Here is an 18,524-nt window from a genome sequence, read left to right on the forward strand (position 1 = left end):
CTGGAAAATTGACCATAGAACTGTTTTTGCTGCAATCTATAAGGTCAAAAAGTCTAGTAAAAGTTCAATTACAATAAAAAAAAATTTGTAAGTTGGCTATATATAAATATACAACAAAAGAATTGTCCCTATTCTAGCAGTGATTACCTAAAAACAGAAATAGAAACACATGTTGTATTCACAATTATGTTCTATTCACAGTTATGTGATAAAAACTATGAAATTGTTTAGGAATAAATTTTTTTAAAAACATCACAGAAGCTATGTGAAGAAAACTGAAATTTATTAGAAGACATAAAATAAGATTTGAGCAAAAGGAAAGAAAAAGCATACCATTTTCTTGGATGAGAAGAGGATATAAAATTGCCAATTCTTCCAAAATTGTTATGTAAATATAATGCAAATGCAATTGCAGGACAGGTTTTTTGGGAGGGATATAAGGTATTTGTTTTGGCATTGAATTAAATGCTCTTCAAGTTTGTATTGCAAAATAGTTGTTCCAGGAGAAGCCAAGTATAGTTTGAAAAAGAATACAGAGGCACACTTGCTTTACCAGATACTGAGTCACTAAGGAAAACAGTGTGGTCTTGAAGCAGGAATACTCACAGATCAGTGGAGCAGAAAAGAGAAGGGAAACTAGATATCTATATATGTGAGAATTTAATAAATGACCAAGTTGGTATTTTAATACAAGAGGAAAGGAGATCGGTGCCATAATTGAAATATCAAGTTGGTATTTCAATACAAGGTGAAACCAGGAGTTGTTTTGCTTGAAAAACTGATATCTATTTGAAAGAAAGTAAAGCTGGATTATAAAGCTAAAAGAAAAAAACGTATTTCATCTTTCAGAGAAATATGGGATACATGTATATTAGGGACTGACAGACAAAACTAGGAATCCAGAAGCTATAACAAATTTTCTTGACTAGACACACACATGGGTTGGAAAAGATGCCATGAAGTCAATAGATAGATAATGGATTGATAAAAATACTTGCAACACAGTGTACAGAGGACTAATAATCTGTGATAAAGAAGGGACTTTGCAAATTGGCTAGAGACAAACAACTTATAGAAAATGGATAAAGAAAATGAAGCTGCATTTCAGAGGAGCAAATCCAACAAAGTAAACTCAAGAGTGGCATATGGCAAAATTAGTATGTAGAAAACATTTACTATATATATGGTAGAGAGTAAGGAACTCTTGCAAAGTCATAAGAAGATGACAAATAAATTATATTACCACTGTGTTTTTCCAATAAACTTATTTTTTCTCATCAAAGACATAAAAATACAAAATGAAGCTGAGCATGGTGGCTCACCCCTGTAATCCCAGCACCTTGGGAGGCTGAGGCAGGTGGATCACCTGAGGTCCAGAGTTCAAGACCAGCCTGGCCAACGTGGTGAAACCCTGTCTCTACTAAAAATACAAAAATTAGCCGGGCGTGGTGGTACACGCCTGTAATCCCAGCCACTCGGGAGGCTGAGGCAGGAGAATCACTTGAACCCGGGAAGTGGAGGTTGCAGTGAGCTGAGATTGCACCATTGCACTCCAGCCGGGGCAACAAGAGCAAAACTCCATCTCAAAAAAAAAAAGAAATATACAAAATTATATACCTGGGCAATTTTCATAAAATTACAATACCAAGCATTAGTAAAAGTGTGAAAAGGAAAGCACTATTATACATTTTTGGTGTGCATTTAAATTGATGTTTCTGGTCAGTTTCCAATATGTAGCTAAAGCCTATTAAGGTGTTCATATCCTTTTTAGTTAAGGTTCTGAAGATATCTATTTAAACGTGATTTTTGTGGAAACAACTTAGAAATATGAAAACTTTTTTAAATGTGATATCTATATAATCAAATATTGTGCATCTATAACGTGTTTTAGAAAGTCTTTAACAGCATCGATGGAAAGATGCACGAAAAATAAATTATACAACAGTATTACAGTATGGTTCCATTTCTAGATCTTTTTTTTTTTCAAGGTATATGTTATGTATGTATTTGTCTGCTAGAGAGGCCATAACAAGATAACACAGACTGAGACTGAGTGACTTAAACAAAAGGAATTTGTTTCCTCACTGTTCTGGAGGCCAGAAGACCAAGATCATGTGTTGGCAAGGTCAGTTTTTCCTGAAGACTCTCCTTCATGGCTCGCAGATGGCCACTTTCTCACTGTGTCCTCACGTGATATTCTTTGGACATGAAATTCCTGGTGTCCCCTCCTCTTCTTATGAGGACTCCAGTCATACTGGATCAGGGCCTCACCTTTTTTGCCTCATTTAATCTTAATTACCTCTTTAAAGGCTTATCTCCAAGTATAGTCACATTGGAGGTTGGGGCATCAACATATGAATTTTGAGGATACAATTGTCTATAACAATCCATTTCCATAGGTGTTTTATGTGTATAAGTATCACCTGAACTTTGGGGAGGAAAAAACAAATGGAAGGATATATACCTAAAGGAAATCAGTTGGTATGATTCCAGTTTTTTTCTTCTATAGACTTAACTTGCGTTTTCTTCATTTATCTATAGTAACTTCTATTACCTTTTGTAATAAGGGAAATATTTTTTCAAATTCAGAGAAATAAAGTATCACATGAAAAAAGTAAGTGATAATGCTAATATAAAATTACTTTTATATCTAAATATGAAGCACAGAGAAAACAGCCTTCTACTTTTTTCAAATTATCTTGAAGGCCCACATGTAGGACTATCTGTAGTTTGTTATGAACCCTGACTCTTCACTTGAGAGAAGTCCATTTCTCAGCATTGGCTTTTTAGGATGAATGGCATTGAGTCACCTAAAAGGGACTTGACCTCATATGAGCCAAAATGTACTTTGAAATAAAGTATGAATCTTTAAGGTGATACTGGAGAAATGCTTCCTTAGGGTCCACATATATATCAGTCAGAGATTTGCATGCTGTTAGGGTAACAGTAGAAGGTAAATAGAACACTCAAAAGAAATAGCCTGTTCAAAAACAGAAAATGCCAAAGTTTCTCCTGTAAGTTGTAATTGATGATTAACTCCCACCAGTTGATACTGTATCAGTTAGAGTACTTTAACTGCTTATATCCAAAAACCTGATTCAAACCAGGTTGAAAGGTAAGGAAATGCATTGACACAGCCACAACTTTAGCAATAGGGTATGTTTAAAGGTTAAATTTTGGCACCCAGCCATCTGAGCTAGGTCCTGGTACCTTCTATCTCCATTCTGACTTCTATGGTGTCAGCTGTATGTGGTTTTCTTGTGGCTTTCTGTACGTGGTTTTCGTAGGGCTTTCTCTTGGGACCAAGACAACTTTCTCTAGAAGCCCTAGACATATACTCCTCTCATATCTTATTGTCCCGAATTGAGTGGTGAACTTATTCCTGAACCAGTCCCCAGTAAGGGATATAGGGTTGCCATGATTAGCTCAGGTCAGTATCCTAAAGGCTCTGTTTCTGTGCTATGGGAGAGGAGTAGACTGAATGTTAGAGAATAAACCACACCATGCCCTACACCACACTTGGCATCTCTCACAAAGGAAATATTCAGGGTGCTGAAGGGCCAGTGTGATTATAATTTATATGATGTCCTTGAAGTATCAAGATGTTGCCAGATCCAGTAGAGGTCAATGTTTATCACTCTTGCTAGGAAGCTCAGTATAGTAGCAAAGTTACTTTTCCTTTTATTTTTAATGCATTATGTGAAAAATATTCCTTGCAAATTTCAGATGTTTTCACTGAAGAAGCTTGAAATTAACAGGTACTCAGCCTTGACTTTCCACGGTTTTAAATTGTAGAAATTATCAGTAAAATAGAGACATAGCAGATAAGTACTGTTAATAGCTAGGCACTTGGAGCTATTCATTTTTTTATATATGAGAGTTCCAAGAGCTGTGATTTAAATTTCACATTGCTTTTTTAAGTCCAGCCTCAGCAAGTGCATACTGTTATTCAGATTTTCAGTGATCTATTAATGTATTAAAGTCAAATTTTGGAACATGTTGACCTATTTTTATTCCATCTGGAAAATTAAACTTGTTTTGAAGATCCAGAGAACCAATATTCATTAGGAGAGATAAACAGCACTGAAAAGATTCACCATTTATACAAAACACAAACAGTACAACAGATTTAGGATAGAAATGTGAAAATAGGTGTCTCTAAAAATATCTGTAAAGAATCAAATTGAAGTTGAATAAGCAAGACTGTTCACAAGTATACCATTTTTAGTTTTAACTTTCCAGCTGAAGGTTAACTTTGAAGCTCAAGATGGTTCTTATTTAGAAAAAGATTGAGTACTATCCTTGACTTAATAAAAAACAACAACAACAAAAGATGGGACAGATGGCCAGTGATCCTAGATCACAGATCATCAGCTTCTAATTCTGAATGCCATGGGACAATTTAATGTCTATGCTTCGCTTAAAATGTCTAAGGAGTGAGTTAGTAGGGATGGAGAGGAATATATGCCAGACATAATAGGGCTCGGAGCCAGAGTCAGTCCTCTAAACAGCTTTGCTTCTCCCTCTATGCTATGGGAGAGGAGTGGACTGCATGGTGAGAATAAACCACATCATGCCATATAACAGACTTCATCTCTCTCAAAGGACAAGGAAATCTAGAGAAAAAAGGAAAGTAAAGGATAGCAACCTAAATCTAAATTCACATCAAGTGGTAATGGTGATTATCCCACCTAGAGGAAGAATAATGATGATACACCAAGAACAACCTGTGAAGACTATGTGCCAGGCACTTCTCTAAGCACTGTAAAGTCCATATCCCATTTGCTCTTCACAAAACCCTATGAGGGTAGGGACTGTTGTGTCCATTTACAGCCAAGGCTTATAGTGAGCATGCCAAAGTCGTAGAGCTGGTAAAAGGCAGGACTGAGAGCTGCCTGACTGCACCTTTTGTTGCCTAAGTATTCAACTTATGTAGAAGGAGAAATTAATAATGTTCCTAGTAGGAAACAGTAGTATTTTAATACTCAAAGAAAATGGTACTGTTTGAGCCTTAATACCAGTTGGTTTTAAGTGCTTCATGCATACCCTTTTATTTTGAAGCTGAAAGGTATATTATTTATTGGTATTTTTAGTCTAAATATATCTGAATCAGTCCATTGAAGACTGTTCTTCAAAATGTACTGACTAGTGCCAATCTGTCGTGCTTTATTACTAGCTATGTACTGTTACATGGCCATGTCAATGTGGCACAGTGAATGATTGCTGAGTTACTAAATCCAAATTTTATCTTCTTGGAGTAATTTTTCTTTTTAATTTGAAAAACAATGTACAAAATCAGCAGCCTCAGCATTTCCTTTTAACTCAAATGCATCTTAGATGACAAGCTACTTAACTCAAAACTCTAATCCATGCAGTTAGATTTATGAATTTAGATCTGGAAAATAGAAAATAGATTTTTATTTTAATTTTTTTAAAGCAGGTGTTAAAATGTAATCTTAAATAAGTTACATGTGGCCGGGCACAATGGCTCACGCCTGTAATCTCAGCACTTTGGGAGGCCGACGTGGGCGGATCACGAGGTCAAGAGATCAAGACTATCCTGGCCAACATGGTAAAACCCATCTCTACTAAAAACACAAAAATTAGCTGGGCGTAGTGGTGTGTGCCTGTAGTCCCAGCTACTTGGGAGGCTGAGGCAGGAGAATTGCTTGAACCCAGGAGGCGGAGGTTGCAGTGAGCTGAGATCACGCCACTGCACTCCAGCCTAGGGGACAGAGCAAGACTCCATCTCAAAATAAATAAATAAAATAAGTTACATGTTTATATAGTCTGCATATATTTGATTGTGGAATGGAGAAAGAAAAATTTTAGTTGTTACGAGATCACTTGAGTTAAAAAAATTGTGTTATTCTGTCATTGAACTGTATAATTGGATCTGATACTTAGGCATGAACAAACCAGGATTTCTTCACTGTACTATGCATGTAGAGACTACAAAAGCCTCTTTCCATTCTTTTGTTTTAAACATACAGATGTGTAAGGATTTGGGCTCCCTCCCATTCTCAGTGAGCTGGGACTCTTGTAATAGTCATAGGCTCAGCTTGATGTGCTTAGAGACACTTCATGCTGGATATTACATTTGTAAAATTCAGTTATAGCCTTTAAGCTTCTGTTACTTAAACACGAATAAAGTACTCAAGATTTCCTCACTCTGAGACTAAAAATTAAGCAAGTGCTTCATTCTTCCAGGGTATAAACAACCATGGGCCCAAGGGAGTGTGGTTGTTCTAACACAGTGCTGGCTTTATAAAATATTAAAATATGAAACTTTCCAATAGTCACAGTGTCTGAAACAGAACAAACCCATTTTCTAAACCCCATATAGGCAGATGACAGAATAGACAGCACATAGATTTATAATTTAAACCATCTGGCCATGCACGGTGGCTCACGCCTGTGATCCCAGCACTTTGGGAGGCCAAGGTGGGTCGATCACCTAAGGTCAGGAGTTTGAGACCAGCCTGGCCAACATGGTGAAACCCCATCTCTACTAAAAATACAAAAATTAGCTGGGCATGGTGGTGTGCGTCTGTAGCCCCAGCTACTCAGGAGGCTGAGCAGGAGAATCACTTGAACCCAGGAGTGGAGGTTGCAGTGAGCCAGCGACAAGAGCAAAACTCCATCTCAAAATAAAAATAAATAATAATTTAAAGCATCTAAAAAGCAATGAGATCTTTTAAAAATGGCATTTACTGGTGGCAGCCACCTTAATTTGCCTATTTAAAAGTCTGTTGTTTTCATGCCGAAAGATTTAAAGGCAGTATAAATCCTTTGTAACTGCAGGAACATTTTTTTCTTTACATATTACAGTATTTTAGCCCAATTATAAATGGTAAATGAAAGAGGCACATCTCAACTTTTGACTATCCATTTCATTATTGTCACTTTCATATGAACCAAGCCCCGAGGCCATGCTAACCTCTTTTACCTGTTCCCTATACGGAGAAGCTCAGTTGTCTGTTGGTACTGGCTCCCTGTGCCAGAGGCCATGGTGTCAGAAGGTCTTGATAGGATATGAGAAATCAGTTCTTCTACCTGCACAGAATTTGGCTCTTCTACTCAAGAAGTACAGAGTTACATGTGGCTTTGTGGCTTTTGTGTTTGGAGACATTTACTTAATATAAAGCTTTAAAGTTATCAAGACAGGCCAGAAGTGGTGGCTCACATCTTTAATCCAAGGACTTTGGGAGAATGAAGTGGGAGGATCACTTGAGTTCAAGACCAGTCTGAGTGACATAGCAAGACCCCTGTCTCTATATATATACACGAATATATATATATATATATATATATATATAAAATAAAAGTATCAAGATAGTCAACTCTCCATGTATAAAAGCCATTCTTCATTTCCTCCTCTCTTGCTTTTGGAGTTAACACATTTTCGAGTCTCTATGATGCTTAAGGAAAGCCTAGGCTGCCAGCACTGCTCAGGGAAATGAGTGTCAAAGTATAAGCTATCTTTCTTCTCTCCACACCTAGTTCCCTTCATCACTTTGTCTTTTTTAGTTTCTAACATTACAGTGTTACTCTTTACTTGCTTATAATATAGATGACATTTTAATTAAATTATAATATCATTCTAAAGTTCTAGATTTTAAACAAGCAATTTTAAAAAAACTTTTGGAATATTACCTTTTTGTAAAGTGAACCCTTTCCCCCTTCACAAGATTGTTGTAATTCTTTCAGAACCAAGACTTCATAGAACCCAAGTTGAAAAAAAAAAAACATACCATGGAACAAGTCATAGAAATTGTAGTAGATGCTAACATCCAAGAATTTACTATGTGCCAAGTACTGTTCAAAGAGCTCACTGTACATTAGTTCACCAAATTGTTAACACAACTCAATGGAGAGAGCATTATAATTATTTTCTATATTTTTAGATGAGAAGATAGCAGACCATACAAATATTGGTCAACTACTCATTTCTAGAGCCTTTTTAGTGGAGGGCATTGTGCTGGTACTAAGTCTAAAAAAGCAAAGACATAGTCCTTGCCCCTAATGTACTTGAGCATCTAGTAAGGGCACAGGATGGCAACCAGGTACCCAAATGAGGTTATCAGTGTATGTGCTTTAAGCATTCATAGGGGGCAAGGCCACTTTGGGCCTTGGTACTTGAACAAGCTTCTTCTTAGAACCCTTGGCATTTGAACTAGACATTGAAAGGATTTGAGATGAAATACTTCAGGAAAAAAGGCTGAATATTTGAGGCAGAGGGAGTATTTTTGGCAATTTTGTGAAATACTTGTTAGAATATTTGTGTTGAGTAGGAAAGTTAAATTAAGAGGTCTCTAATTGGCATTCTCAGGGCCCAGGTGAATAGTGCTGTTGACAGTGGTATGGAGATAGTACTGAAATGTGATTTACCCTGCATACTATGTTGGTATCAGTGGACTCCAGGAGGTAAAGTTAGAGAAAAAGGGTACAGCCTAGTAAACAGCCTTTATTGAGAATTTGCTATTTAAGCCTCACAACAACCTTCTTAGGTAATTTATAGGAACTAAGTAAGCCATAGAGAGATCGAGTAACTCAGCAAGAGGCAGAGCCGGGATCCCAGGCAGTCTGTGTCCACAGCCCTCCACACTCGGTGCTGCCATGAATCTAGAATCTTTCATCAAGGAAAATTTCTCAGTGGTGCCATCAAACTTGCCATCTCAAAACTTGCCATTTCTATACAGAACATTATAATCCCACAGACACACGTGGTACACACACACCTTTACTATAGATCATCAAGAAGAAGGAAGAAAGAAAGGGTCATTCTTCTCACCATTTTGATACCAATTTGTAAAAACACATGACTGTATTTGATCCATAAGCATTAGGAACCACCTGTATGAGAAAGGCTGGGCCATGTGAATGAGCTGTTCCTAAGATTTTAAGATTGACTGTGACAGTCATGTAGAATGACTGAGTAGAGTGGTAGAAGGAGCTACATGGGGAAAGGAGATCGGTCAAGGCTGTTGTGAAAGGTGATATTGATGAAGACCTGTAATCCTGATTGAGGAGAGAAGTATTTACGCAGATGGTAGAAGCAGAAGTATTGATTGCAGAGGAGTTTTGAAAGTAAATGAAATGTGAACATAGTCCTGAATCTGGCTAATTGGCATGACAAGTTACAGGAGGTAAAGACGTCTTATTTACCTCCATGTGAGAGAAAGAAAAGGGTGAGTGGCATTGAGGAAAGGCAACTAAAACAAGGATTATGGTTGTGGTTGGCGGGCAGAAATGAATGGCCTCTGAGGTCTGCAGATAGAGAGTGCTCTAAAATATTAAACTAGCTTGTACTGTCTAGTCAAGGAAAAGCTTCATCTCTCATGAAGTAATAGAGATGAAAGATTGCCTGTTTTTTTTTTTTAAATGCAAGTGAGTTAACAGGTAAACATATTAACATCTTAAGGAATGTATCATACTCAGTCTATCAGAGATGAAATAGGGTCTTTTTTGGATGCTTGATCGGACAGCCCACCTTTCAGCATGTAAATTCCCACTATAGCATACCAGGCAAGTGGTCAGCACCAGCCCTTTCTCAAATGGTAAATAGATCATCTCTTGACAGCTCAGTCACAAAGCTTTTCCCATGGGCTTCTGACTACTGGCCCAGTTCTTTTTTTTTTTGAGACAGAGTTTCACTCTTGTTGCCCAGGCTGGAGTGCATTGGCATGATCTCAGCTCATTGCAACCTCTGCCTCCCAGGTTCAAGCAATTCTCCTGCCTCAGCCTCCCAAGTAGCTGGGATTACAAACGTGTGCCACCACGCCCGGCCAATTTTTTTATTTTTAGTAGAGATGGGGTTTCACCATGTTGGTCAGGCTGGTCTCGAACTCCTGACCTCAGGTGATCCGCCCACCTCGGCCTCCCAAAGTGCTGGGATTACAGGTGTGAGCCACTGCACCCAGCCCCCAGTTCTCTTCTTTGGAGCCAAGCAGGTCTGGCCTAGTCTGTCTTCAAATACAGCTCCACTGAAGCTTTTTTTTTTTTTTTTTTTTGAGACGGAGTCTCGCTCTGTCACCCAGGCTGGAGTTCAGTGGCGCAATCTCGACTCACTGCCAGCTTCACGCCCCCGGGTTCATGCCATTCTCTGCCTCAGCCTCTCCGAGTAGCTGGGACTACAGGCGCCCGCCACCACGCCCGGCTAATTTTTTGTATTTTTAGTGGAGACGGGGTTTCACCGTGGTCTCGAGCTCCTGACCTCGTGATCTGCCCGCCTCGGCCTCCCAAAGTGCTGGGATTACAAGCGTGAGCCACCGCGCCCGGCCTCCACTGAAGCTTTCTTCAGTCAGCCTTTCATTTGCACTTCCTCTACCCGCTACGAACAATATACAGCACTCCTAAACGGCTGTCCTTTCAACTTTGAATCTAAGCCTGTTGGTGTAGGTATTTTCATTTATAAAGTAGCTCTCATTAAGTGCTGATTATTTTATAATTCAGTTATGAAACCAAATTGAAGCCTGGTTCTTACCCTAAAGTAAATCACAGAGTAATGGAGACTGACAAACATTTGCAGAAAACTTGAATAATCATTTTTTAAAAAGTGAATACAACCTAACCTGTTCAGTGGTAAGGGTAAATGTGGGATAAGGTGGGGCAATTGCTTCCTATCTTTACTACTGCTATTGAGGTAAAATGTAAAGACTGAAATGCGCATGTCTTAAATGTGCAATCTGATTATTCTGACATATGTAAGCACCATGTAATCCACACCCGAATCTAAAAATGTGTCACCCAGAAAATTTCCTTATGCTCCCTTGTCATTGTTTCCCACCCCCACAGGCAACGACTGTTCTGATTTCTGTCAGCACAGATTAGTTTTGTCTGCATCATATGGTTCTGTAAGTAATCAAAGTCCTCATCAAAAGTTTCTCACTGAAGGTAACATGGTTCAGGAGAAAGTAACATTCAGAGACTCCGCACCAACAAGCGGTGTGCCCTTGGGCAAAATTCCAAACTTCTCGGCCTCTTATAAAGAATTGGATTAAGTGATCCCCAAGGTCCCTTACAGGTCCAACACTCCACCTACATTTCTAATCTCTATGGCCCCACCATCTACTCGGTACCCTGAGCCAAAGACAAACCTGGATTCACTCCTCCCTGCTCCTCCTCCCCATTCTGCCACATCCAGTTGACCACTGTACAGTATCACATCAGTTCTTCCTTGTAACTTTTTTGGACATGTCTTTTTTGGCCCCTACCTCCTCTCCATTTCTTGCCTGCTGTATTGCAATAGCCATCAAACTGCTCTACCTCTTTTGCCCCTGGTCCTCTCCAAACCATTCTGGTCACTGCCCCCAGAGAGTAATCTTTGCTAAAATGAAACATATGGGTCCCTTCTGTCTGAAATCCTTAAGTAGTTCACCATTTAAAATGCTTCTCTGCCACCTACAGAATTGAGTTTAAATTCTGAAGAATAACATAAGGGCTTGGACCACATGGCTCCTGCCCACTTTTAGTGTTCCCATCCCCACTGTGCTTTTCTGCTGGAACATTTGCTCTGCCACTACCCCACCTCATTCCTCTCCTTTACTAACACCTTATGTGTTCCCATAAGGTCTATTTAGGCCTTTATGCATGCCTGCCTCGCCAGTTACGTTGAGAACATCTTGAGTGAGGTTTAGGACCATGTCTTACTTGACTATCTCCAGCATCTAGCAATCTGGCCTGTGACTGCTGAAAACACTTCAGTGAAAACACTTTACCCCCTAAGTTAAATTCAGGATGACAGGATACAGGATCAGGGTCTTACTTGGAGTTCAAGTTTATTTATCTATTTATTTTTAAAGACTGAGTCTCACTGTATTGTCCAGGCTGAACTCCTGGGCAATAGTGATTCTCCCACCTCAGCCTCCCAAGTACCTGGGCTTACAGGTGTGTGCCCCTGTAGCTCAAGTTGATGTTTTTTAAAATAAAAAAGTATATGGTAGTTTTCACATGTTTCTCACCACCTAAGTCTGATTTTAAGTTTTTCTTTTCAGTAGCTATCGTGGTAACATTGGGTTAAAGGTGAGAAAGTCTACTTTTATTTGGAGAGATGGCTATATTAATAGGAGGTATCAAAACTGAATTCTGTTGGTGTTTAAGGAGCTAGCCCTGTAATGTTTAATTCCCATCTCAAATTCAAGTTAATGTGCTTAATAGTTTTAGAATGGCAGATTACTGTTTCTGCAAATGAAGATATTTTCTTTCTAAAAGATTTTTGTGGTAATTAGCAAGCAGGAAATAAAACTAAAGATGACTGGTAAATACTGACCCAGGTGTCCACGAACACCAGTATCTCTAACCTTGTTTGTTCATTGTGGTTCACACTGTCCTGATTTTTCGGTTTCTGGTGCTGCCCTGCAGTGTGAATCATCATTATCACCCAAATTGAGCACTGCTTCATCTATGTTTTCATCTTTTCAAAACCTAGGTAAAAACCTTGATGCTGTCCATGATATCACTGTGGCGTATCCTCACAACATTCCTCAATCAGAGAAGCACCTCCTCCAAGGAGACTTTCCCAGGGAAATCCACTTTCACGTCCACCGGTATCCAATAGACACCCTCCCCACATCCAAGGAGGACCTTCAACTCTGGTGCCACAAACGGTGGGAAGAGAAAGAAGAGAGGCTGCGTTCCTTCTATCAAGGGGAGAAGAATTTTTATTTTACCGGACAGAGTGTCATTCCACCTTGCAAGTCTGAACTCAGGGTCCTTGTGGTCAGATTGCTCTCTATACTGTACTGGACCCTGTTCAGCCCTGCAATGTGCCTACTCATATATTTGTACAGTCTTGTTAAGTGGTATTTTATAATCACCATTGTAATCTTTGTGCTGCAAGAGAGAATATTTGGTGGACTGGAGATCATAGAACTTGCATGTTACCGACTTTTACACAAACAGCCACATTTAAATTCAAAGAAAAATGAGTAAGATTATAAGGTTTACCATGTGAAAACCTAGGGCATATTTTGGAAATGTTCTAAACCTTTGTAAGCTCAGATGCATTTTTGCATGACTATGTCAAATATTTCTTACTGCCATCATTATTTGTTAAAGATATTTTGCACTTAATTTTGTGGGAAAAATGTTGCTACAATTTTTTTTTAATCTCTGAATGTAATTTCAATACTGTGTACATAGCAGGGAGTGATCGGGGTGAAATAACTTGGGCCAGAATATTATTAAACAACAATCATCAGGCTTTTAGCGACAAGGAACACACACGTTTTTCTTAAAGGCCCAATCCTAACAGACTCCCCATACCAGAGGCAGATCTGTAACACGTCAACAACGGCCCGGATCACATGCTGTTACTGGACTGCCTAGGTCACCTCACTGAGGTGAACGCTGTCCCTCCAGGTACTCAGGCAGGTGGTGCCCAGGCTCCCTCCCTTAGCATACTTCTTCCTGCGCCAAACCCATCTCATCCTTAAGATCAGAAAACGGAACCCCCTTGTCGTGAAACCGATCAAGCGTTTTGACAGGAAGCCCTTCATTATTCGTAACATCGTGTGCTGACCAAGACGTCAAAAGACCACCTGTGCCCTTTTCTCTCGTGGAAGATAAAACCTGGACTCAGGGAGCAACCACAGGCTCTCCACTTTGAAACTGTAGTTTGAATTTTAAAAGATAGGAAGTAATACAGTTTAAGTTAAGTTCCTTTCTCACACTCAGTGTTGCATGCATAGTGCTGGTTTCCTTACAACATTTTGGCAGGTGTAGCTTTTTCTGTTAAAAATGGTATACATGAAGTCACATACTTTTTTAAAGGAACACTCCTCAGAACATTCTGTTATTCCAGTCAGAAACTGTCTTTTGAAATATTTCTTTACAACCTACCAAAAAAGGAAGGTTGTTTTTTCTACATGTGCATGGGTATCTAACATCTACCATTAAACCAACAAATGGCTTGCAGACAGGGCGGTAATGGTTTATCCTAAATTACTCAACCCCTTGTAGCCTTGACAAATTTTACCTTAAAACCAAAATAAAACACAAAAATTAATCCTTAATAATGATAGCAAGTGATCTTTCTTTTTAGTTTTAGCCTTCCTTTTTCAATAGTAATATTTAAACCCACTTTTGACCAGTTGTTTGCCCAAATATTCTTGTCATTTGGAGTCAGTGGAAAATCCAGCACACCAAGCACCAGTCTCCTTCTGAGGCAAAAGAAAAGTGTTATCATTTTCACTCTGTTGGAGCTGCACACTTTTTTTTTTTTTTTTTGGTCATGTAAGAGGGATGCTGGTCAGAGCTGCAGAAAATATGAGGCAATTAAAAGTCTTTTGCTGTTAGCAAACCTGTCAGTTTTACTTCTGCATTGAACCAGCCTCAGAAGCTACTTACTGCTTTATGTACTCTTTGGGCATGAATGCCTTCTCTGTAATTATATCTCGTTTTTGCTTGACAGTGACCTACCCAATAATTGCATCGTAAATTGCCATGAAAGGTAAACACATCGTGAACTGATCTTACCAAGCAGATTCTGTGAGAAAGCACTGGTTGAGGCTGAACACTGTTGACACATCATTTTTATTGAAAGAGTATTAACTGGTGCGTCTTCTGAAACACACCAACCCATATTCCTCTGCTCCCCCAAAGCTGTTTCTGATCCTGCTGGGAGCAACTAACTAGTTACGCACATCTGCTCCAGACCCAGCTCTTTAACTTCACGGTTTTACGGCTTGTTTTTTTTCTTTTTTTTCTTTTTTCTTTTAAAAAGCACCTTTTTTTGTTGTTTCCCCTTAATAAAAGAGGTTTCTAATTTATGTTTCTCTAAGATTTCCTTTGGTTGTATTTAGAAACACAAATAGTTTTATAATCAGGATTGCATTTGTACTGGGTAAAAGAGGCGAGCTGTGCTTTCTACCCCAAAGTTGTTGGTAATGGAGCCCGTCTGCCCTTCCTACAGACTCAAGAGGCTCATTGTTCAAGGTGTAACAACATTTAATTGCATGTCCTCTAACGCTTTGAAACCTTTAGAAGGGAAAATCCTCGTTTTTTTTTTTTTTGTTTTTTTTTGAGATGGAGTCTCGCTCTGTCACCCAGGCTGGAGTGCAGTGGCGCAATCTCGGCTCACTGCAAGCTCCACCTCCCGGGTTCATGCCATTCTCCTGCCTCAGCCTCTCTGAGTAGCTGGGACTACAGGCGCCCGCCACCACGCCCGGCTAATTTTTTGTATTTTTAGTAGAGACGGGGTTTCACCGTGGTCTCGATCTCCTGACCTCGTGATCCACCCGCCTCGGCCTCCCAAAGTGCTGGGATTACAAGCGTGAGCCACCGCGCCCGGCCAATCCTCGTTTTTTACACTTTTGTTCCTTTTCATCATAGAAAACATGTTTAAGATAAAATACAAACTTTACCTACCCCAAATTCATAAAGTACATTTAGTGCTGTATAGCACTAAAACTTAGAGATATAGACGCTGTACTTGCTTTTTAAGAATTAGAGACAGTAACTCCAAAAATAATTGTCCTTTTTTCTTTTTTTTTTTTGCAATAAGCCTCTTGAAAATTGTCATTATTTGTGTTTTCCTATACATTCATCTGTGTGAAAGCGTTTTACTTCTTTGATTTAAAAAAATTAAAGAACTATACAGTTAATGGTTTAGAACTTAGAACTACTTAGAATTAATACTAAAGTGTCAGGAAGAAATTAGTTTAGCTTCAATAATTGTGACTGGCCTCAGGAATTCTCCCTTCCACACCTGCCCACCTCACCTCACCGCACCGCACCGCACCAGAGCCAGAGCAGCTGTTCGTCTGCAGCAGGACACATACGCACTTCCAGTTCTTTCATGGTAAGCTCAATGGACTTTGAATTGTTTACAGTGCTATATGTCCAATTGTTAAATGTACCATTCTGAACGATGTTAAAGCAAGTGTGGTTTATTTATGACATGAACCATGCAACTTGAAATATGAACTTACAAGGAGGGGCACTCATTAGGTAACAAGTTCTTACACTAAACTTCCTTGATGAAATAAGCCAAAATAATCCTAAAATTCATTAGAAGAACTTGATAAAAGACTCATAAATGTTAGAAAGAGCCCGTAATTTTAGGACTTCCATAAAATTCTTCCTTGTTTGTTAATGCTATTAAAACTCAGATTCAAGGGAAATACCAGCTTCCACTTGAGTCACTTTGAAATTAGTTAATTCAACAGTACCATGTTAGAAATCATATAGTGGCAGCAAGACTCTGAACTCTGCAGAAACATTTGTTTCACCCAGACTTCAAACCCTAGCCCTGACTATGATGCCCCGGTGTGCATTTACAATAAAGACTCCAACGGAGGGAGCCTGTTGGTGTTAAATTGTTTACATTTCTTTATACAAATAATGTGCTTTCAGTGCCTTAGTTACAGCTCCCTTTCTTTTTCTTGTTCCAAGGATTCTGTAGTATGTAGTGTGTTCTTAGGTAAAGTCTCTTTTTGCTACCGAAAGGGAAATGGTCTCTAAACACTGGTCACTGTAGCAGGTAAACACTACTCTAACATGGAAAAGTGAGCTTCATGCTGAGGTAGTGGTTGCCTTAGAGCTGTTATTTATGCTGTAGAAAACGAAAATGATTTTGCTACCTGATAAGCTTCAGATTAGATATAGCCCTAAAGTTATCCTGTACCTACATTAAATTTTCATTTCAGAAGAGAATCTTGGTTTTGGTAATTCATGTTTTTTTAAAGATCATTATGTGCAAAACAACAAGTTTTAAAAATAACTCACAGAATGGCCTTAGTTTTCAATGTCTGATGGTATATTTGTGAGTTGTGTTATCTGTAATATACATCCCAGAATAAAGGAGTGAATTAAATAGTTTACATGTGTGTTACGTTCTGTTTTTGCAGGAATGACAAGTAACTGCAGGTTAAGGTGCTACTTTTTCCCCCACAATGCCTTGCATTGCAGTGTCTAGTGTTAAGGAAAAAGCTGGCCAGTTAGGTCTCTTTTTTCCACAGATGTTCAGAAAAGTGGCCTAATCAAGAAAACAATGTACTGCCTCCATAATTGAAAAAGTCCAGGCGCCACTATTGAATTAAGGACTCAACGAATGTCATCAGAACTTGATTTTCCTCCATCTCTTAGCACAGCCTTGCTATTGAGAACAATTTGGTTGTTCCACAAATGTGAGATCTTATATAAATATGAGCATGACCACCTCTTAGTTAAGATAAGTGGGACTCTGTGCCCCGGTCCCTGACCTCACGTTGGGGAGTATATAAAAGCAAATCTTGGACCAAAATCTGACAAATGTATAAAAATGTGTTTAGCAAACAGACAACACATGAGAATCATGGAGCCTCTTGTAATGGGGCCTTCTGCAGTGCCCCCCTCTGTCTTCTCAAGTGAGCATTTTGTGTGATAAGAGTCATGTGGAGGGGAGTCCACAACGTTGTTCCTTGGGAAAGGGGAATGCAGGACCAGAAGAGCACAGACCCAGCCCCAAGAGCGCCAGACCCAGCCCCAAGAGCGCCAGTCCCACAGACTGGGACATTGGGCTTGTGGGACTTCTGTCCTCCATCTAAGCAAAAGGAATAGGAGGGCTTTGTTTCTCACCACCTACTTACCTTCAGCATTATTCATTTCACTGATAAATTATATAAAAGGCTTAAGCAACCCTCTCTGGAGGGTGGATTTCCAGTGAGAGCTTCAAATTCCAGCTAGTATGTCCTGAGATGGACATAAGATACTAATCCACACATATACAGTGCCCTCTTCATACTGAAATATTTTTAAACTAAATTACTAAAGAGACAACTGTGCTGTCCTTGGCTTGATTTGCAGGATCCATGTGGGGTGGCATGGTGCCTGCAGCCACTTCAGCCCTGCATCCTCTCAGGTTCAAGTCCAGGGGGAAAGAACAAGAGAGACTGCTGTCCCTGTGGCACAACAGCAACCCAGTATTGGGTTTCAGTACCCATTCCTGAACCAGTCAATTGCCCAGATACATGACGTTTGTTACAGCCCTGGGTTACTTGCGGAGCCTGTTGAGTAACCTGGACAGCATGGATGGAGGAGGGATGAATTTTAAGACAAAAATCAAACACTTGTTATCAAGAACAGGATGAACTGACGCTGGATGGCCAAATTACCACAAATGTCCACCACAACTATCAAATTTCCCAACCTCCCAGTGGAGGGAGGCTGGAGCAAATGACTGTGATTTCCTGTGCAGTGAGAGGCATCAAGAGGCTGAGCAGCCTTGTCCATCCACATCAGGGGTTATTTGGGAACCTAAGGGTTCTCCATAGCTGTGTCTGGACAATCTCATCAACAATTGGTCCATCTGAATTATTCAGTCATTGCCTCCACACAGATCAGTATTGAGAGCATTTCCTTATGGGAAATTTCTTAAAGTATAAATACTACAGTTCTAACGGCTCTCCCTGTTGGCGGAGGCAGTTCACATTCTCCCAATGCTGTAGTTGCAGAATCTTGCAGTGTCCCTCCTTCCTGGACACTCAAGCTGTCACTACCACCCATGTCTTCCTCTTCAGGGCCATCCTTACTTGTGTTCTGCA

At 39.5% G+C, this 18,524-nt stretch overlaps 1 protein-coding gene across 7 annotated transcripts in view; it reads left to right on the plus strand.

Annotated features, from left to right (window-relative positions):
• Nucleotides 1–16,823, plus strand: part of LCLAT1 (lysocardiolipin acyltransferase 1) — a 201,969-nt gene extending 185,146 nt beyond the window's left edge. For all 7 annotated transcript variants that reach the window (XM_058426479.1, XM_032172608.2, XM_058426476.1 and 4 more), the window contains one exon: nt 12,431–16,823. In XM_058426479.1, coding sequence (XP_058282462.1) covers nt 12,431–12,933 — 503 coding nt within the window. In that variant the 3' untranslated portion in view covers nt 12,934–16,823. The remainder of the gene's footprint in view (nt 1–12,430) is intronic.
• Nucleotides 16,824–18,524: the final 1,701 nt, after the last annotated feature.

Source organism: Hylobates moloch, unplaced genomic scaffold, assembly GCF_009828535.3.
Source record: "Hylobates moloch isolate HMO894 unplaced genomic scaffold, HMol_V3 SCAFFOLD_13, whole genome shotgun sequence".
Taxonomy (NCBI): domain Eukaryota; kingdom Metazoa; phylum Chordata; class Mammalia; order Primates; family Hylobatidae; genus Hylobates; species Hylobates moloch.